The sequence below is a fragment of the Scyliorhinus canicula genome, chromosome 3 (genome assembly GCF_902713615.1).
Source record: "Scyliorhinus canicula chromosome 3, sScyCan1.1, whole genome shotgun sequence".
In the NCBI taxonomy this organism is placed as follows: domain Eukaryota; kingdom Metazoa; phylum Chordata; class Chondrichthyes; order Carcharhiniformes; family Scyliorhinidae; genus Scyliorhinus; species Scyliorhinus canicula.
Genome location: NC_052148.1, coordinates 70,721,742 through 70,744,269, shown reverse-complemented (window position 1 = coordinate 70,744,269; position 22,528 = coordinate 70,721,742). Strand labels below are relative to the sequence as shown.

Sequence of the window (22,528 nt, the reverse complement as noted above, 5' to 3'; positions counted from 1 at the left end):
AAATAAGAAATAGACGATCACAGGCGAAACCCAAAGAAACTGCAAATAAAACCAACTCTCTTCAGTGTGTTAAGTCTATTTCAGGTCACCCCATTCCGGATGATCCCGACCTGGATGGCTGCCTCCCGCGCCCAACGGCTCCTCCACAAGTGGCCCCCACAAACCCAGGCCAACAGTCACGACCGAGCCCTCCACCATATAGTGAACCCCCTCGGGGAACGCCTGAGACGTTCATGGGAACTCTACCATCAGGAGCTGACCGTCACCCCCTTTACCCAGATATCAGTACCATGACTACATCTGACTCCCCAGTAGCTCACCATACGGTGACACCATACACCGGAAGGCGTCGTGCAGACCTAAATCTGCCCTTCCAGATGCACCAGAACCGTTTAATTATCACAAAGGCGACGAAGAAAGGGAAAGAGACAGTAAATTTCTCGGCAGTGTCCTCAATGCTCCAATGATAGAGGTGGCGGGCCCGGAAGGACAACCGATACTTGTCCACAGACCATGGACAATGAAAGACGTTGAATGTGCCTATGAACAACTCCCGGATCCCAGAGAAGCGGGAGGCCAGAAATTTGCAGGCGAGGTACGCAAGTTCTGCCTCGAGTTTCGCCCCACGTCTCATGAGATGCGGCGATTATTGGGGAGGAAATTGGGCGCAGACATCTCCAAGATCCGATACAATTGGCCAGATGATAATGTACGAGCTCGCCAAGTTCAACCAGACTATGCAGATAATGTGCCTTATAACGCCTTTGTTACAGGTCTGGTGGACGCCTGTCAAACTGCCTTTCCGGTAAGAATGGACATGACAAAATTGCCATGTGTAAGCAGCGTGACGGTGAAACTGTCCCAGTACCTGACCCGGCTCACATAAGTCCATAACGCTCATGGTGGACTTACACCACCAGCTTACATGAATATAGCTGAAGTGACTCCGTATGAGGCACATCTGCGGAACAGTTTTATGAATGGATTAAGTGAGGACATCGCTAAGAAGGTGAAAAATACATGTATTACATGGGACACAGGGAAACTCAACTTAATCGAACAACACGCCATACACGCTGAAAAGCTACTGACACAAGAAAAGACGAAGCGGAACAAAAGGAGGGAGGATCAGAGTCACCAAGCACAGCTAACTATGTTGCAGATGGTGACACAGGTTGCAGAAGGTCAGCAACGAGGAAGAGGTAGAGGACGGACAAGAGGAAGAGGCAGGTGAGGTCGAGGGCGAGGACGCAGTAAGACAGATGGGCGTTTCATGTGCGGAAGCAAGGACCACTGGGCAAGAGACTGCCCAACAAAGAGACAAGAAGGGCCAAGAGACGATGATGACAATGGTAATTGACAAAGGGGAGGAGAGGACGATGGACGTATGCCTGAAGGAGAGGGTGAGTCCAAAACTTTGATGCTTTGCAATGAAGAACCGCTTAAGCTAACCTCTTGTACTAACGTTTTTGAAAACTTTACACAGATTAAAGAGAGTGTGATGCACGAATCCAAGGAGTTAAATTTGACGCCAGACCTCTGATGTATATTTATGAATGGAGATTGACTCCAGCGGCAGTGAGTTCAGTAAACCGAGCACTCATGGGAGAAGCACGTGAACGCATTAACCCTATTAACGCTGACTTTATGTCCAAGGAGAATCTGCACTGCACCGCACACATTCACTTGGGGGGACCAGATAATCGATATGAGAATGAATGGCTCGGGAAGTTGCAAAAGTCTGAGGTGCTGCTGATACGGGAATTATATTGGGATGAGCATAGGTGCGCTGCAAGTATAGACCTGTCTAGAATATGTCTGAGATCGGGAGTACCACACCCCTTTACAATAGAAGGGTCACACCCCCATGTATCATTAGCGAAAGGGCGCAATAGACAATGGAAAGATTTAGGACCGTGGGTCCTTAAAAATCTCAAAGTCAATGATTGGCCACTGCTTTCAGACACAACTGTGTGGTTCAGTACGAGAATGCGAGCTTATAAAAAGAATTTTAACTGGCTATCTCAGGCAGAGAGAGTGGTGGAAATAGTCCCCGCCTCGGACCAGAGCCATAGGGGAACAACCTGGAGTTTTGTACAAATTACTGCCGATGACCCGCGACTGCAGACAGTTCCGGGGAAACTTTGGGCAAAGGGAAAACATGATGTGGGTCTAATACGCAATTGTGAGCCCATAAAGATTACACCAAAGTCTGATTATAGACTATGCAGAACACAGTATCCGCTAAAACCCGAAGCGGTAGAAGGGATCACCCCCGTATTCAATTCACTATTGAAAGCGGGAGTCATAGTACCCTGCGAAAACTCACCAGTGCGTACACCAATTTTCCCTGTAAAAAAGGCGATTCTCCCGGGAGAACCCGAGGGATGAAGGTTTGTACAGGACTTGCAGGCAGTCAATGATGCTGTGATGGCCAGAGCCCCTAATGTTCCGAATCCATATACCATTTTGGCACAGATCCCACCCGGGAGCAGGTGATTCTCCGTAGTAGACCTCGCTAATGCATTCTTTAGCATTCCTGTTCACCCAGACAGTCAGTACTGGTTTGCTTTTTCATTTAAGGGAAGTTCTTATACATTTACAAGGTTATGTCAGGGATATTGTGAATCGCCCACCATCTACAACGAAACATTAAAAAAAGAGTTTGGAGCCACTAATCCTGTCCCTGGGATCAGCCCTCCTACAGTATGTAGATGATTGTCTAATCGCAGTTCCAACCAAGGAGCAGTGTGAGCAAGACACATTGGCACTATTATGCCACCTAGCTGAGGAAGGACACAAGGCAAGCCTTTCAAAATTGCAGTTCGTGCAAGAACAAGTAAAGTTTCTGGGACATTTAATATTGGCCCAGGGTAAGACCTTAGGACAAAACAGAGTGAAAGCAATCCAAGAAATCCCTAAACCCAGGACTAAAAAACAGTTGATGTCCTTCTTGGGGGTGTGTTCATACTGTAGGATGTTTATTCCCAACTATGCCGTCCTCGAAGCCCCTCTGAGTGACATAGCCCACGGGAAGGGCTTGCAAGCCCACAGTACACTCAGCTGGACCCCAAAAGCAGAAAAGGCGTTCAGTGACTTGAAATTGGCTTTACAGTCTACACCGACCCTAGGAATTCCCAACCCAGATAAACCTTTTACCCAAACGGTAGATGAAAAACGAGGCTGCATGACGTCCATGCTGTTGCAAGAGCACGGAGGGAAACTTCGGCCAGTGGCATATTTCTCTGCTAAATTGGACCCAGTAGCAACGGGGCTGCCTACTTGCCTGAGAGCAGTCGCAGCTGCCAAAAAAGCAATAGCAGTCTCTAGAGATATCGTGGGATACAGTGAATTAACTTTGTTGGTACCACATGCAGTCTCACTACTTCTCCTAGAGCAAAAAACAGCTCATATGTCTGCAGCAAGGTGGTTAAGATATAACGCTGGAAATGCCAAACGTTAGTGAAAAGGTGTACCATACTTAACCCCGCCACTCTTCTTCCCACCGCAGGTGATGGGGAACCACATGATTGTGTTGCTCTAACTAATGAAGTTTGTAGTCCGCGACCTGACTTGCAGGATACCCCCCTAAAAAATCCCGACATGGAACTGTTTGTGGATGGGTCTGCGTTCAGAGATCGAGAAGCGAGCCAGAACTGTGTGGGGTATGCCATAGTCACATCACACAACATACTAAAAGCAGAGCCGCTTCCTAGACGCCTCTCCGCACAAGCTTCGGAACTGATAGCCCTTACAGAAGCATGTAAACTTGCAGAAGGCAAGTCGGTTACTATCTACACAGACAGTAGATATGCCTTTGGGGTGACTCATGATTTCGGAACCTTGTGGAAACATAGGGGATTCTTAACATCAACAGGCAAACCAATCACGCACCATGGGCTGATTTCTGATCTCTTGGACGCAGTCCTCTTACCTAAGTGTATTGCAGTCTGTAAGTGTGACGCACATACAGGGAAAACCGATCCAGTCTCACAGGGAAATGCAAGGGCGGATGCGGCAGCAAAAGCAGCAGCGCGAAAACCTATCAGTGATAATGTAAACATGCCAATGCTAACAGTTCCTATCCCAACAGCGGACATACAAGACCTGCAAACACAAGCCTCACGGGAAGAAAAGAAAGAATGGTCAAAGGCAGGGGGTAAGGTAAAAGAAGGGGCATGGTACGGCCCCAATGATAAGCCATGTCTACCGAGAGCACTATTTCCTCATTATCATATCATAGAATTTACAGTGCAGAAGGAGGCCATTCGGCCCATCGAGTCTGCACCGGCTCTTGGAAAGATCACCCTACCCAAGGTCAACACCTCCACCTTATCCCCACAACCCAGTAACCCCACCCAACACTAAGGGCAATTTTGGACACTAAGGGCAATTTATCATGGCCAATCCACCTAACCCGCACATCTTTGGACTGTGGGAGGAAACCGGAGCACCCGGAGGAAACCCACGCACACACGAGGAGGATGTGCAGACTCCGCACAGGCAGTGACCCAAGCCGGAATCGAACCTGGGACCCTGGAGCTGTGAAGCAATTGTGCTATCCACAATGTTACCGTGCTGCCCACTATGCTAAGTTGACACACGGCAAGGACCATGTGTCAAAAGGAGAGATGTTCAAGAGTATCGCTGCACATTGGTACACCAGAGGCTTTCCTAGTTACTCCCAGAAATTTTGTGAGCGATGTGTTATTTGTGCTACCAATAATGTGGGGAGAGGAATTAAGATAAGCCCAGGGGCGCACCCAGAACCACTGAGACCCTTCGAGCATATTCAAATGGACTTTATTGAGCTAACACCAAGTGAAGGGAAGAAATACTGCCTAGTAATGGTTGACATGTCCTCTAAGTGGGTAGAGGTGTTCCCTACAGCCAAACAAGATGCTAATGCCGTAACCAAGGCCCTGTTAACTGAAATTATTCCACAATGGGGCATCCCAGAGAAAATCAGCAGTGACAATGGCACGCCATTTGTGAACCAGGCTCTTAAGCAGGTAGGAGAATATCTAGGCATTGATCTAAGGCAACACTGTGCATACCATCCAGCGAGTGGAGGAGCGGTAGAAAGGGAAAATGCCACTCTGAAAAATAAGCTAGCAAAGTGTTGCGATGAAATGGGAATACCATGGCCAAAATCCCTGCCCGTAGTACTAATGTACATGAGGACTAGGGTCAGAGGTAGAGCCAATTTAAGTCCATTTGAAATATTATTCGGCAGACCACCCAACACTGGAATTGGGCCAAAACCCGTCGCGAGGACCCTGACTAGCCATTGTGAGGATGAAATGTTACGTTACTGTACAAAACTCTCTGCGATTCTATCTCAGGTGCTAGCTCAAGTGAAGGAAGCCCTGCCACGACCGGCTGAGGGGAAGTTGCATGACCTGCAGCCAGGCGACTGGGTAGTGGTGAAATACTTCAGGAGGAAGAGCTGGAGAGCTAGACGGTGGCTGGGACCATTCCAGGTGCTCCTTGTGACGCAGACAGCGATAAAGGTAGCAGAAAGAGCAACGTGAATTCACGCTAGTCATTGTAAGCGGGTGCCGGAGCCCCAGCTCACACCGGACAAGTTAACATGAAAGGGGTAATGTCGCTTATCATGATGCTTATGCTGGAACTGGTAATGGGAAAAGCGTATTAGGCTGGCGAGGTTACAGTGACATTAACCAGAGGAGAGACAGGCACATTTACGTGTGACCCGTTGCCCTATGACTCTAAATACTTGCGAGATGATAAGTACTTATGCCGAGACCCCTGTGGCCCATACAACTGGAACCTGGTGGTGGCGACCACGGCGAAAGGACTCCCCAAAACTGGACCATGCATCTGCCAATGCCTACAGAAAGCAGCTATAGCAAACCTGTCCCGCAGTTACCGGATGTTGAAACTATCTGACCCAACAGCAGCAAGGGAACAAGTTGACTTAGAGGAGGCAAACCAGTGGATACCTCCATTCGAGAATGAACTGTCAATAGACTAATCTTCTGTATCATATAGCTATAATGACAACCTGTTTCCCATTTTATGTACCAAAGATTAATGATGGTATTATTGAAAAATCTATAGGAGTATGATAATACCTGATATATGTTCTTTGAGCAAACATTTGTTTAATAAGGGAATGTAGATACTGCTTAGGTGACTGGCTGCGATTAAAATTTTGATAGATGCTGTCATTAAGATGACAAAAAAGAGGGAATTGTAGTGGACAATTTTAATACTTAATATTGAATAACTGCTTAATAGTGTGATTAACTAAAGCTGCAGGCGTTTGTGTGTGTGTGTGCAAGGTTAGAGAGAGAGAGAGAGAGAGAAACTGATATCCCAGCTGTCTGAAGGTCGAGACAGTAAAGTTAGGAGAAAAACAACTCCTTATATGGAATGGAGATTTACTTGTATCTTTTGAATGTATAAAGACTGAAGGTTGCGGCGCTCGGCGCACTTTCCTCTCTCTCCTGTAGAGAGGAGGGTGTCCTCTGCAGTTAAGAAATAAACTAACTTGCTTTTATTCATGACTGATTGTTTCTGAGTTTTCCTTTTTCCCACAATACACAACCTTCACAACGTGTAGAGGGGTGATGGTGAGGAACATGTACGTGGATGGTAGAGTAGTGACCCTGTGGGAACTAACAGAAGCTCCAACTCCTGAAAGCGAACAAGTTTCGGTGCTTACAGTAGCAAGACTTCCTCCTCAAGGAGACAACGATCCTCCATACACACATTATTGGACAAACTGATTGCAACTGGCTTGCTTAATGAGAGGTACATGTGGCGACATATACAGACGACTGTTAGAAGAGGTAAGGGCCCCATGAGAAAAATGGGAGGAGGAGCTGGGCATGGAGATAGGACTCGGGATCGAAGCTTTGCACAGGATTCTTGACACTGGAGCTGTGGTGGAGGAGGCCCAGAAGAAGAAAATGATTCTCCAAGTGGCCCTTTTCTTTTATTCATTCATGGGATATGCGCGTTGCAGGATGGGCCAGCATATTGTCCTCGAGGGAGGGCAGTTAAGAGTCAACCACGTTGCTGTGGATTGGAGTCACATGTAGGCCTGACCAAGTGAGGATGGCAGATTTCTTTCCCTAAAGGACATTAGAGAATCAAATGGGTGATTATGACAATCGACAATGGTTTCATGGTCATCACGGTAGCATAGCGGTTAGCAGTTTCTTCACAGCTCCAGGGTCCCAGGCTCAATTCCCGGCTTGGGTCATTGTGCGGAGTCTGCACGTTCTCCCACAGTCCAAAGATATGCAGGTTAGGTGGATTGGCTCTGCTAAATTGCCCTTAGTGACCACCTTAGGTGAGGTTACAGGGATAGGGTGTTGGTGTGGGCAGAAGGTGGAGGTGTGGGCTTAGGTAGGGTGCTCTTTCCAGGGGTTGGTGCAGACTCGATGGGCCTCCTTCTGCACTGTAGATTCTATGATCATTAGACTTTTAATTCCAGATTTTTATTGAATTCAAATTTTGCCTGCTGCAATGGCAGGATTTGAACCTGGGTCCCCGGAGCATTACTCTGGGTCTCTGGTTTACTAGTCCAGTGACAATAACACTATGGCACCACCTCCCCTTACTAGCATGTGAACTTTTCTACCATCTTGTGCTAAACAGGAGTTAAGGCCCCATCTTAGCTACCTTGGATAATCAAATTCAAAAGTATCTATGCAAATTGCCCCTTATATATCGAGTTGACCATTTATCAAAGAGTATTTACCAAGTTCTAACTCACTTTCATTGGTGTAGCCTGGTATCATGTATTCAGATTAGTTCAACAGTTTACCTGATCTGTTCCTCTATGCTTGTAATATTCACTCGTCTGAAGGCATCAGTGCTTGGAATCTTGTGCTACCAAGGTGGAAAAAAATTACGTTTTTTGATATGGCAACTGCAAGTGGTCCAGTTCTTGCACACATTCAGCAATTGCTGCCTTGTAGACTTCAAGCTTGTTACCATTTTAATGTTTTTTTAAAAAAAAGGCACAGCAATTAGCAAACAAGAATTCTGTCAGAATATATATATACTGACAAGCATATACATACTTCACAACATGCTGTCCTTCCTGGTATTTTAGTGTGTGCATATTGCCATATAAATTTTAGCCGTTAAAAGACACACGATAGTTTTTAAAAAATTCATTCATGGGATGTGATTAGTGCAGGCAAGGCGCTGTGATGTCCATGAAAAACTATTGGTGAGCTGCCTCCTTGAATCTGCCTCCTCAGCCCATCTGGTATAGGTACAGCACACTGGTATTGGGAGTTCCAGGATTTCACCCAGTGATAGCAAAGTAACAGTGATACTTCCAGATGGTGTGTGGCTTTGAACGGAGCTTGCCGATGGTGGTGCTCCCATGAATGGTGTGACCTTGTTCTATGTGGTAGAAGTCACATGTTTGGAAGATGTTGAGCAGACTCGTCACATGCTGCAGTATATAGAACATAGAACGATACAGCGCAGTACAGGCCCTTCGGCCCACGATGTTGCACCGACATGGGAAGTCAAAAACTAAAGGCCATCTAACCTACATTATGCCATTATCATCCATATGCTTATCCAATAAATTTTTAAATGCCCTCAATGTTGGCGAGTTCACTACTGTTGCAGGTAGGGCATTCCACGGCCTCACCACTCTTTGCGTAAAAAACCTACCTCTGATGTCTGTCCTATATCTATTATCCCTCAATTTAAGGCTATGTCCCCTCGTGCTAGCCACCTCCATCCGCGGGAGAAGGCTCTCACTGTCCACCCTATCTAACCCTCTGATCATTTTGTATGCCTCTATTAAGTCACCTCTTAACCTTCTTCTCTCTTAACGAAAACAACCTCAAGTCCATCAGCCTTTCCTCATAAGATTTGTGATATTTTGTAGATGGCACACACTGCTGCCACTGTGTATTGGTGGTGGAATGAGTGAATGTTTAAGGTGGTGGATGGGATCCGATCAAAACTTTGGACCTGGAGGCATGTTTCCATGTTTAGCAATATACATCCAAGATGCTATTTGATTCATAAATAAAATAGGACTTCAAATGATACCATATATAGACTGAAGTGTGATTTTATTTATTCTGTGCTCTGCATAGATGTGCACTAAGTGCCTGCATAGGTAGGAACCATCATGAAAAGTGTAAACATAATAGTGAGCTCCCCCCCCCAACCACTTCCTTCTAAATACCTCTACCAATGTAAATCAAAATCCTATTAAGCAATGTCACGTATTTTTGTTCACAGAAACATTCACTTTACAGGATGTCATAGGAAAATATCAGTGAATATTTTCAAGTCCTTCATTATTACCATACAACTCTTTTTCAAAAACATACTGCTTCCTTTGGTCATTATTATTGAATACTCTGATGAACAGTAAGATTCAAAATCCCAAGAGAAAAATCACAAAGTTTGCCTTCTTAAGTAGATTTTGACACTGGTAACACAAAGCACACTAGCCTACACTCTGACCAGCTAATTGTTTCCCCATCACTAGAACTCAGGGTCCAGAGGAGGTTCACAAGAATGATCCCTGGAATGAAGAGCTTGTCGTATGAGGAATGGTTGAGGACTCTGGGTCTGCACTCATTGGAGTTTAGAAGGATGAGGGGGGTATCTTATTGAAACTTACAGGATAATGCGTGGCCTGGAGAGAGTGGATGTGGAGAGGATGTTTCCACTTATAGAAAAAAATGAGAAGCAGAGGACACAATCTCAGACTAAAGGGACAATCCTTTAAAACAGAGATGAGGAGAAATTTCTTCAGCCAGAGGGTCGTGAATCTGTGGAATTCTTTGCCGCAGAAGGCTGTGGAGGCCAAATCATTCAGTGTCTTTAAGACCGAGATAAATAGGTTTTTGATCAATAAAGGGATCAGGGGTTATGGGGAGAAGGCAGGAGAATGGGGATGAGAAAAATATTAGCCATGACTGAATGGCGGAGCAGATTCGATGGGCCAAGTGCCTTATTCTGCTCCTATGTCTTATGGTCTTGTTATTTTTGCAAAGCTTTTCACAACCGCTTGTTCTAAAAACACCCAATTTCATGGATTCTAAGCATTGTGTGATGAGCTTGTATACTTTCACTGTGTGGACAAAACACCTCCCAATAAGCCATAAAATGATGCCCTGTTCAAGAAATGGCAAATTACATTATCAGCTGTCTTCATCCTTTGAGTGAAAGCTATCTCCACACAACCATTCCCCATTGCTTCTTGGGGATGTAAATTTTGTAAATAACCAGAAAATAATTTCACCATTTCGTGCTTTGGGGAACGATAAATTACATGCCAGTCTTGTAAAGAAGACAATACTGTAAATAAAAAATATGATTGTATACACGATTGCTCTTGTTGACAACCTGAATTTGCTGGCAGTTTCCATTCAAAGAATCAAGGCAGCTGGAAAGGTGGGAAATCTAACTTCATCATTAACATACTGTAATTTGTGAGTATTTAAAATAGAAAGCCATGCAATATTACAGAAAATGACTGTAATATGGACTGTAAACCTATGAAAATTTGAACACTTTACAAAAATGTACTCACTTAATAGGTGACAAACAATTAGACTTAAGTTGGGTGAAATACAATGGCTAAAGATAGTAAATGTTTTTGAATTTCATATCCCACTTGCTTAATGGAAACTTTAAAAATGAAGGCGTTATCATAATTGACCTACATACAACAAATTGTATAATTAACAGAAAACAATCTTACAAATATAGTGCAAAGTTATTTAAACTCTTCAAAATGTAACCCGATATCCATATCTCAATAAAACACCTCTAGAGGCAGAAATCCTATATGGTTTTGCAGTGCAATTTTTCTTCATTGTGCAAATAATAAAACGTACCGGCTGTGTGCACTTCACTAAGCACACATTAAACAGATGGAAGTTCAATGAAGGATACAACAAAATATTTACAGTACTGATTACTGGTCTTCTGTAATGATCATACATATGCATGAAAAATTATTTAATCTAAGTGACACTGAAGTGAAATTTGGCATTCCAGATTGGCACGATAGATATCTAGAGACACCAAAAACATATTTGTATGAACGTGTGACATACATCAAAACAAACTTAAATGTTACAAAAGGCATCGGCAGCCTACCAATGCCAGTGTCATGTTAACCTGAATCTGGCAACAGGTGGTGTCAAAAAATGTGAAAGCTTTTTACTGAACAGTATGTTCAAGAGATGGAGTCAAAATATTTTTCACTTTGGCATTAATTTTGCAGTATTGACATAAATGGAGGTAAACATGAACCTGGAAATTTCTTGCCAATTGCAAGAAAGTGGAAAACAATTGTGTAGGTTGCAGTTTTCTGAAGACAGGTATTGAGATCAGTCACAGCAACCTTACCACAGTTTCAAATGGTTAAATAATAATGATAGGGCCACTATATGAATTAATTTTAATCAACAGATACCCAACAAAATTGGTCAAGAACCAGTTATATAAACTTAATTTAATAAAGATTAAACCTGAAATGACATGGGGAACAATCATTAAGGTCCATTTCAGATAATTGGTGGGTGCTTAGTTACATGAGACATTTTTATTAGTTTGACTAGATTATCTTCTGACACATTATAGGCATCAATAAAGATACTATGAAGCATAGGACTGAAAAAGACATTATGTTGTCAAAAAGGCTTGTTTTGTTTTGGCATTTTGGATTCAATTATGAGCTAATGAATGAGAAAGAGAAATTCTACAGCCTTATCTAACTGATCAATTTCTCTTTCCAGTAATTAATTATTATAAATATGTTGTAAAGAAGGCTATTCTTCAGTAGTTAAGGTCCTATAAACATACAATGTTATTATCTGTTCAATTAAAAGATAAACTTGCCCTTTGGAGGCTTCAAGGCGGTGTTGTCGTAGCAATTGCTTTAGCTGTTTGTGCAATATCAACTTTTTATGGTAAAAATGGACACGCATAGAACTGCTGGGATAAGACAAACTACAACAAATAATTTTGTACAAGAAGAACAGTGATGGAATCCCATCAGCTCCATTCACTCTGGAATGTCATCAGTATTCTTCTAGCACTGGATTGATTATTGTTGGTCATCTTAATTTTAATGTAAGATAATGACATAGGAGCTTCAGATTCAACTGAAATTTTACGGAGGAGGGTGACAAAGAAACTTAGAACAGCACAGATACTATTTACTAACACACTTCATTGTGACTTCAAACTGGCGTACAATTAGAACAAAACTTATTAAAAGGAACTGTGGGCTCAGAAACTGTGAACACTGAAACAGTTCCAATAAATGACTTCATCATGACACAGGATTTTCTACAATTTCCAGCAGTGTTTGTAAATCATGCATTTGCATCATGATGTACATCATTAACATTCAAGCCCTGCCGTTTCTGTGTTTGCAGGCAGCCCAGATAGTGTATTCTTCATCTTCACCTGATGTGACCTGCTTTGACATAGCAGTTCAGATGACAATACTGGCAATACCCAGAGGTTAAACTATATTGCAATTGATCTGGATATCAACATAAGAGTTAAGGAATCACTTTTTTTGTCATACTTCCAATTTGGGATGCATTCCTGTTAGTGACCAGGCTGGTCTGATTCTTCTGAGGTCCAGGAAGTTGCGCAGGAGTCTTTTTCTTTGCATTCTGAAGCTTGTTTTTGCTCTTAAAAACTTGATTAGGATCCAGCTTGTTAATTAAAGTCATATCATCATCAGCTATAATGCTGGCAGTGCAGGCAACAGGCTTATACATATTAAACCATTGCTGAAAATAAAGAGAACATTTCATGTAATAAAAGTTGACTTGCCACAAAATGTTATGGAAGAATAGGGAATTTGTTTTTAAAAGAGAAACAGGAGACAAAATATTTATAAAATACTAACACACGCTCTATTCATTCACAGCCATGATTACATAAATGGCACAATATTTTCAAGCTAACCATTCAGAACGATTGACCCAATTTGAGAATTCCTGGCAAGTTGTTGCAGCAGTGCACAAGAATTCCAAAGAAGTTAAAGTGTAAAGCAATGCTCCAATCCACATTGGGTTGCTGCAATCGTCTATTCCAAGGTGAGATTTTGTCTGTTTACGTTATTTGGATTTCAACTAACTTAAGGATGTCTTCTTTTGTGACAGTGTTATCAAATAAGAAAATTATTGAAAAAGTATTGATTCAAGTCATGAACACAAACTACATGTGACACAATTATGCTTTCAAGACAATTGTTTGAATCCTCTCTAAAGTAATTAAGATTAGAACATCTTTTCTTTGAAATCATGAAAGCAGCTTAATTAAAGCATCACAGCTCCACTGAGAGTCAGGCGCGAGTTTTGCTGATCTGCCCTCTCATTTATTTGAAGAGAAATATTTCCTAATGTAACAATATATTAAAAAGAAACTGTATTTCCTACCTTAGCTTGAGGACTAATACCATATTTTGTCAATGCATACTGCCACTGGGGCAATCCTAGGTGAACGAGCATAAGTCGATAGTATGCTGTGAAAGTGTCTGATAGAAAATGCCAGTAAAGTGCTCTGTCCAAGAACCAGATTTCAGCACGAGAAGATACAACTCCTGTGGAGGAAAAACATATGCATAAAGGACCATAAGAACAATTTTTAAAAGCTTTTTAAATATTGTACATTTTGAAGTAGTGATCAATTTAAATGTTAATCTAGGGAAACTAGAAAATATATAACTTGAATACTGGTGAATGCTAAGACTTCCCATGACGTTATATTTGCAGTTTCTACCATTACTTTCGTTACAGTTACATTTTTAGATTTTACCAGGAACCATGCAAATTCTGGAGAAATTATTTGTCAGGGCTATTAAATTTTGATATGAAAATTGTCCCTTATTCGCGATAATGACCAGATCAAGTTCACTTCCTGCAATGTTTCCTGTCTTCAATGTTTTAAAACTAAATAAACATTGACGTTTTCCTGGCTTTAGCTATTGGTGCTATCATACAGTTTTATGATAATGCAGGTTGAGTACAAGTAGCTCTAAACTCTTTCTTACTAAATAATTTTCTCAGGCTCTGACCATATATAGATTTTGAATGCTAAACAATAGTTTATTAACCACAGGTTGAGCAGTAATTGACAAGCAACCAACCCTTTGGGAGACAAATGCTCAATGCCACTGACTAGCAATCCAGAGGCTGAAGCTAATGCTCTGCGGACATGGGTTTGAATCCTACCACAGCAGCTGGTGGAATTTGAATTCAATTAACTAACTCATTAATTAATAAAATCTGGAATCGAAAGCTAATCTCAGTAATAGTGACCATGAAACCATCATTGATTATAAAATAATCTACCTGGTTCACTAAGGAAAGGGAATTTGACATCCTTACGCGATCTGGGGCGAAATTCTCCGACCCCACGCAGGGTCGGAGAATTGGCGGGAAGCGGCGTTATTTCCGCTCCCGCAGGTTTTTGAATTCTCCCGCCGGTCATAAACCGGTGCTGTGCAAATCCCGCCGGCAGCCTGTGAAAACAGCTGGCGCCGGCGGGATTTCATTTTTTTTAAACTTACCTCAAATCTCCGGCCCGGATGGGCCGAAGTCCCGCCACTGGGAGGCCTTCTCCCGCCGCCGAGGTTTAAACCACCTCTGGAACGGCGGGCTCAGCGGCGCGAGCAGGCCCCCGGGGTCCTGGGGGGGCGGGGGGCAATCGGACCCGGGGGGGTGCCCCCACGGAGGCCTGGCCCGCAATCGGGGCCCCCCGCTCACTCCGCGGGGCAGTGCCGTGGGGGCACTCTTTCTCCTTCCGCGCCGCCACGGCCTCCGCCATGGCGGACGCGGAGGAGAACCCCGCATCGCGCATGCGCCGGCAGTGACGTCAGCGGCCAGCTGCCGCTGACATCACTGCCGGCGCATGCGCCGACCGCCGAAAGCCTTTCGGCCAGCCCCGCTTCCGACTGCGCCGGGTGTTTGCGCCAGTCTTCTGGTGCAAACTGCTCCGGCGCGGGGCTGGCCCCCAAAGGTGGGGAGAATTCCACACCTTTGGGGAGGCGCGACCCCTGAGTGGTTGGCGCCACTCCCCTACGCCGGCACCCTCCGTCACGCCGGGTAGGGGAGAATCCAGCCCCTGGTCTCCATGTGACTCCAGATCCACTGCAATATGGTTCACTTTTAACTGCCCTCTAAGGCAAGCTGCTCAGTTCAAGGACAATTAAGGGTGAGCAATAACTGTTGGCTTTGCCAGTGATCACTACATCCCATGAAAGAATAAAAAGAAACCAATATTAAAAAATGAATTTTGAAAATGGTATTTTGTGAATTTCAAGGCAGTTTGGAAATATTGATGACTTTGTTGCAGACACGGCAAAAAAAGAATGGAAAAGGATCATTGTCATGAAGTGGTAGGGTGCTATTAAAATTAATGTATTGTTTTTGCAACAGTAAAATCAAACTATCTTGTATTTTATAAACCATGTCTAGGCAGCAATTAAGAGAAAGGACCATGAAAGAACAGGGAACAGAGTATACTTTGCAATTGATACATTTAGTAGTCAGAGCGCTGTGAGCCAGGAAATAGGCTAGTCACAGATGAGGTGGTGAAGAAGCAACAGTGAGAGAGAAACCTCAGGAAACAGCTCAGCCAGAGATGAAGTGTTAAAGACAAATGACAGTTTGTGCAAAAGATTGTTTTCTTCGCTGGTTGAACTGAAGACCATTCCCAAGTCCTGGTCACTTATGTTGTACAGTGCGGTAGTCACCGACTAGATTTGACCAATATATTTATGGTTGTTGGCTAGGAAATGGAGGGGTTTCGATAGAGTTTAGGATTATGGGAGAAATCAATGCTTTTGGGTTTCTAGTCTTTGAGGGATTAAGTGCTTACTGATATTGCGCCAAAGTATAAGATTGTCCTTTGTAGTGTTTCATTAGTTTTCTTTTACTTTAATAAATACTTTGTTATTTAATGAAAGATGTTTTAGTTCTCACTGTTTCTGCAGACTTTTCTCACTAATATGAAAAAAAATACACCATGCAAAACCAGTGTTTCAGGCTGGAATACATTCACACATAACATCAGCGGAGTTTCATAACAGCATATACGCAAACAAAATTTGGAAATCAATGAACCAATCTCAAACTGAATAGTTTGGAAGAAAATTTACAAATACAATTCTTTTAAATTTTTCAGTTTCGTTTGTGATTTTTATGGGGAGGGTTTAAACTAATATGGCAGGGGGCTGGGAACCTATGCAAGGAGTCAGAGGAGGAAATAAGGACAAAAACAAAAGATAAAAAGGGGAATGGGAAAAGTGATAGGCAAATAAACCATGAGTCAGATTCAAACAGGGCCACAGTGAAAAATATAGTAATGTTTAAAAGAGAAGCTTAAAGGCATTGTGCCTTAACGCATGGAGCATTCGCAATAAAGTGGATGAACTAATCGACAAATAGACGTGAACAGGTATGACATAGTTGGGATTACAGAGACATGGCTGCAGGGTGACCAGGGATGGGAACTGAATGTCCAGGGATATTCAGCATTTAGGAAAGAAAGACAAAAAGGAAAAGGCGGTGGGGTTGCATTGCTGGTCAAGGAGGAAATTAACACAATAGTGAGGGAGGATATTAGCTTCGACAATGCGGAATCTGTATGGATAGAGCTGAGAAACAGCGAGGGGTAAAAAATTATAGTGGACATCATATATGGGCCCCCAAATTGCAGTGATATTGTTAGGAATGGCACTAAACAGGAAATTAGAGATGCATGTGATAAAAGAACAATTGTAATTATGGGGGATTTTAACCTGCATAGATCTTGGGAAAATCAAATTAGCCACAATACCATAGAAGAGGAATTCCTGAAGTGCGTGTGGGATGGTTTTCTGGATCAATATTTTGAGAAGCCAATGAAAGAACAGGCCATCCTAGATGGGTGCTGTGTAATGTGAATGGAAACATTGGTAATCTAGTTGTGCGAGACCCCTTGGGGATGAGAGAACATAATATGATAGTATTTTTCATCAAGATGGAGAGCGAAGTAGTTGATTCTGAGACTAGGGTCCTGAATCTTAACAAAGGAAACTACGATAAAATGAGGCACGAGTTGGCTATGATCGATTGTGGAATGTTACCTAAACGGACAATAGGCAATGGCAAACATTCAAAGAGCGCATGGAGGAACTGCAAAAATTGTTAATTCCTGTCTGGCACAAAAGTAAAACGGGAAAGGGGGCCAATCAATGGCTTACAGGGGAAATTAGGGATACTATTCGATCCAAGGAAGTGATACAAATTGGTCAAGAAAAACAACAGGTTTGAGGATTGGGAGTCGTTTAGAATTCAGTAAAGGAGGACCAAGGGATTGATTAAGAAGGGAAAATAGAGTACGAAAGTAAGCTTGCAGGGAACCTAAAAAATGACTGTAAAAGTTTCTTTAGGTACATGAAGAGAAAAAGATTGGTGAAGGCAAATGTAGGTCCCTTAGTCAGAAACAGGGGCATTTATTATAGGGGACAAGGCAATGGCTGAGCAACTAAATCCATACTTTGGTTCTGTCTTCACAATTGAGGACACAAATAAGATACCAGAAATGTTGGGGAATGCAGGGTTTAGTGAGAAGGAGGAACTGAAGGTGATCAATATCAGTAGAGAAATGGTGTTGGGGAAATTGATGGGATTGAAAGCTTATAAATCCTGAGGGCCTCATAATCTACATCCCAGGGTACTGAAGGAGGTGGCTCTAGAAATAGTGGATGCATTAGTGGTCATCTTCCAGGATTCTATAGACTGCAGAACAATTCCTACAGATTTGAGGTGGCTAATGTAACTCCATTATTTAAAAAGGGAGAAGGGAGAAAACAGGGAATTGTAGACCAGTAAGCCTGACACCAGCAGTGGGGAGAATTCTACAATCCATTGTCAAAGATTTATAGCAGAGCACTTAGAAAAAACAGTGGCACGATTGGATTATGAAGGATTATGAAGGGGAAATCATGCTAGACAAATCTGGAATTCTTTGAGGATGTAACTAGTAGAATTGATGAAGGGGAGCCAATGGATGTGGTGTATTTAGACTTTCAGAAGGCTTTTGACACAGTCCCGCATAAAAGATTAGCGTCTAAAGGAATAGAGTATGGGATTGGGGCAGTGTATTGGGATGGATAGAAAACTGGTTGGCAGACAGGAAACAAAATTAACGGGTCTTTTACAAATTGTCAGGCAATGACTGGTGGGGTAACGCAGTGATCGGTGCTGGGACCCCAGCTATTCACAATATATATTAGTGATTTAGATGAGGGAATAATATGTCATATCTCCAAATTGCAGATGACATCAAGTTAGGTGAGAGGGTGAGCTGTGAGGAGGATGCAGAGATCATTCAGCATGATTTGGACAAGTTGAGTGAGTGGGCAAATGAATGGCAGATGCAGTATAATTTGGATAAATAAGAGGTTATCCACACTGGTAGCAAAAACAAGAAGGCAGACTATTATCTGAATGGCCATAAATTAGGAGACCTAGGTGTCCTTGTACATCAGTCACTGAAGGTAAGCATGCAGGTGCAGCAGGCGGTAAAGAAGGCTAAAGGTATGCTGGCCTTCATTGCGAGAAGATTTGAGTACAGGAGCAGGGATGTCTAACTGCAATTATACAGGGCCTTGCTGAGGCCACACATGGAATTTGGTCTCCTTATAGGAGGAAGGGTGTTAGCTATACAGGTGTGTAGTGAAGGGTTACCTGATTCCTAGGATGACAAGACTGACGACGAGGAGATGGAATCAATTAGGATTGTATTTGCTGGCATTCAGAAGAATGAGGGGCGGGGGCCTGTTAGAAACCTATAAAATTCTGACAGGACTGGATAGGGTTGATGTAGGAAGGATGTTCCCAATGGTGGGTGTGCCCAGAAACAGAGGTCACAGTCTGAGGATACGGGGTAGACCATTTAGGACAAAGATGAGGGGAAATATCTTCACCCAGAAAGTGGTGAGCCTGTAGAATTCGTTACCACAGAAGTAGTTGAGTCCAAAACATTGTATGGGTTCAAGAAGCAGTTGTGCAGTGGGTGGCACATTAGCACAGTGGTTAGCACTGTTGCTTCACAGCACCAGGGTCCCAGGTTCGATTCCCAGCTTGGATCACTGTGCGGAGTCTGCATGTTCTCCCGGTGTCTGCGTGGGTTTCCTCCGGGTGCTCCGGTTTCCTCCCACAAGTCCCGAAAGACGTGTTGTTAGGTAATTTGGACATATTGAATCCTCCCTCTGTGTACCCGAACAGGTGCCGGAATGTGGCGACTAGGGGATTTTCACAGTAATTTCATTGCAGTGTCAATGTAAGCCTACTTGTGACAATAAAGATTTTTAGAAATTTTAGATTTAGATATAGCACTTAGGACAAAGGGAATCAAAGGTTATTGGGGAAAGCGGGATTAGGCATGATCATAATGAATGGCGGAGCAGGCTTGAAGGGCCGAATGGTCTCCTCTTGCTCCTACTTTTACGATGTTTATTTTCTAAGAAAATATATTGATTACTATGGTGTTTCACATTTACAATGTGCCTGATTCTCAATATTCATTTTATGACCTAAAAAGTAAACTAGTGTCATTGTGCATCAAGTTCATATTGGTTTCACTAGACAGCACAGGCATCCTTTACCAGGATGATTGCATCATAAATCTGTGTTAATAATATAAAACTGTGATGTTTGGTGACTATGTTTTAATTCTAATTGGTCACATGAAATTCAACCAAATGCTCTGTCTCACTTACCTGATTAGAGATGGATCCTATTACACATAATTTTCCTTTCTTTCTTAGGCACATTAATCTTAGTAACTGACAGTTCAATTTTATGTTAAGCCCTCCTGCTATGACCTGGATAACCTCCGATTCATGTGTTGATAGCACAATCTCAACCTGTCTCTATTGTTTATTTGCAATCCTCTTATGGTTTCATCTATTTATCATGATTTATCCAATACATTCTACTAAGGGTTACCATTTTTTCTCACCAAGTCCCAGCTGAACAAACCAGTTTGTTGTGCTACAAAGTTAGAATAATACTTTTGTTTCCTGTTTTGTTGCAAATATAATATGAACTCAGTTTTGAAATGCACTAAAGTGCATTTCAGTAGCAAACAGTGTTTAAAATTGGCTTTTTAATTCAAAAGGTGCCAATGTTTGAAACTATATTTCTAAAGAAAGAGAAATTAGTTTTAATTTATAGTTGTGAATATTTCTATCACTGGTCCTATAAAATGCAATATTAAATAATAAGCATCTGACCCATTTACAAAAGTTAGCTGTTGATAATCAAATCCAAGCCATAGTTCGGGTTTATGCCCCACTCCCAAGACTGGAAGTAACAATTCAGGGTGACACTTGCAGTGCACCACAAAAAGAGTGTTGAATAGTTTTCAGCGATGTGTTAAAATTGTAGCTTTGCCTACTTACTCCATGTTGATCTGTAAAATAATCCCAAAAACCAGTGTCAACAAGAAAATCTGCAAAAGTCCCATAATGTACAGCGTACTCTTTGTGCCAACCAACATTCCACCCTCAAACACCACCATCATATAAATGCAAGCTCTTTTTCAAGTTGCTAATCCAAAATTTATGACACTACTAGTTGTAACACTCTGTCTACCTCTCTTCCCCCTTGGCCACAGCGCGCACCTCCCTCCCTTCCCCCTTGGCCCCAGCGCGTACCTTCCTCCCTTACCCCTTGGCCCCAGCGCGTACCTCCCTCCCTTACCCCTTGGCCTCAGCGCGCACCTCCCTCCCTTCCCCCTTGGCCTCAGCGCGCACCTCCCTCCCTTTCCCCTTGGCCTCAGGGCGCACCTCCCTCTCTTTCCCCTTGGCCTCAGCGTGCACCTCCTTCCCTTCCCCCTTGGCCTCAGCGCGTACCTTCCTCCCTTACCCCTTGGCCCCAGCGCGTACCTCCCTCCCTTACCCCTTGGCCTCAGCGCGCACCTCCCTCCCTTCCCCCTTGGCCTCAGCGCGCACCTCCCTCCCTTTCCCCTTGGCCTCAGGGCGCACCTCCCTCTCTTTCCCCTTGGCCTCAGCGTGCACCTCCTTCCCTTCCCCCTTGGCCTCAGCGCGCACCTCCCTCCCTTTCCCCTTGGCCTCAGGGCACACATCCCTCTCTTTCCCCTTGGCCTCAGCGTGCACCTCCCTCCCTTTCCCCTTGGCCTCAGGGCGCACCTCCCTCTCTTTCCCCTTGGCCTCAGCGTGCACCTCCTTCCCTTCCCCCTTGGCCTCAGCACGCACCTCCCTCCTTTACCCCTTGGCCTCAGGGCGCACCTCCCTCTCTTTCCCCCTTGGCCTCAGCGTGCACCTCCTTCCCTTCCCCCTTGGCCTCAGCACGCACCTCCCTCCTTTACCCCTTGGCCTCAGGGCGCACCTGCCTCTCTTTCCCCTTGGCCTCAGGGCGCATCTCCCTCTCTCTCCCCTTGGCCTCAGGGCGCACCTCCCTCCCTTACCCCTTGGCCTCAGCGTACACCTCCCTCTCTTTCCCCTTGGCCTCAGCACGCACCTCCCTCTCTTTCCCCTTGGCCTCAGGGCGCACCTCCCTCTCTCTCCCCTTGGCCTCAGCGTGCACCTCCTTCCCTTCCCCCTTGGCCTCAGCACACACCTCCCTCTCTCTCTCCCCTTGGCCCCAGCACGCACCTCCCTCTCTCTCCCCTTGGCCTCAGCACGCACCTCCCTCCCTTCCCCCTTGGCCCCAGCTCGCACCTCCCTCCCTTACCCCTTGGCCTCAGGGCGCACCTCCCTCTCTCCCCCCTTGGCCTCAGGGCGCACCTCCCTCTCTTTCCCCTTGGCCTCAGGGCGTACCTCCCTCTCTCTCCCCTTGGCCTCAGCGCGCACCCCCTTCTCTCTCCCCTTGGCCTCAGCACGCACCCCCTTCTCTCTCTCCTTGGCCTCAGCACGCACCCCCTTCTCTCTCCCCTTGGCCTCAGCACGCACCCCCTTCTCTCTCTCCTTGGCCTCAGCACGCATCTCCCTCTCTCCCCCCTTGGCCTCAGCGCGCACCTCCCTCTCTTCCCCCTTGGCCTCAGCACACACCTCCCTCTCTTTCCCCTTGGCCTCAGGGCGCACCTCCCTCTCTCTCTCCCCTTGGCCTCTGCGCGCACCTCCCTCTCTTCCCCCTTGGCCTCAGCACACACCTCCCTCTCTTCCCCTTGGCCTCAGCACACACCTCCCTCTCTCTCTCCCCTTGGCCCCAGCACGCACCTCCCTCTCTCTCCCCTTGGCCTCAGCACGCACCTCCCTCTCTCTCCCCTTGGCCTCAGCACGCACCTCCCTCCCTTCCCCCTTGGCCTCAGCACACACCTCCCTCTCTCTCTCCCCTTGGCCCCAGCACGCACCTCCCTCTCTCTCCCCTTGGCCTCAGCACGCACCTCCCTCTCTCCCCCCTTGGCCTCAGGGCGCACCTCCCTCTCTCCCCCCTTGGCCTCAGGGCGCACCTCCCTCTCTTTCCCCTTGGCCTCAGGGCGCACCTCCCTCTCTCTCCCCTTGGCCTCAGCGCGCACCCCC

The 22,528-nt window shown here is 44.7% G+C and overlaps 1 protein-coding gene across 1 annotated transcript in view; it reads right to left on the bottom strand.

The window, feature by feature from the left end:
• Positions 1-11,965: 11,965 nt before the first annotated feature.
• The window catches only part of tpgs2 (tubulin polyglutamylase complex subunit 2), a 47,038-nt gene continuing 36,475 nt past the window's right edge, over positions 11,966-22,528 (bottom strand). The window contains exons 6-7 of the mRNA XM_038790678.1: positions 13,431-13,594; positions 11,966-12,779 (exon numbers count right to left, since the gene is read on the bottom strand). Coding sequence (XP_038646606.1) covers positions 12,543-12,779; positions 13,431-13,594 — 401 coding nt within the window. The 3' untranslated portion in view covers positions 11,966-12,542. The remainder of the gene's footprint in view (positions 12,780-13,430; positions 13,595-22,528) is intronic.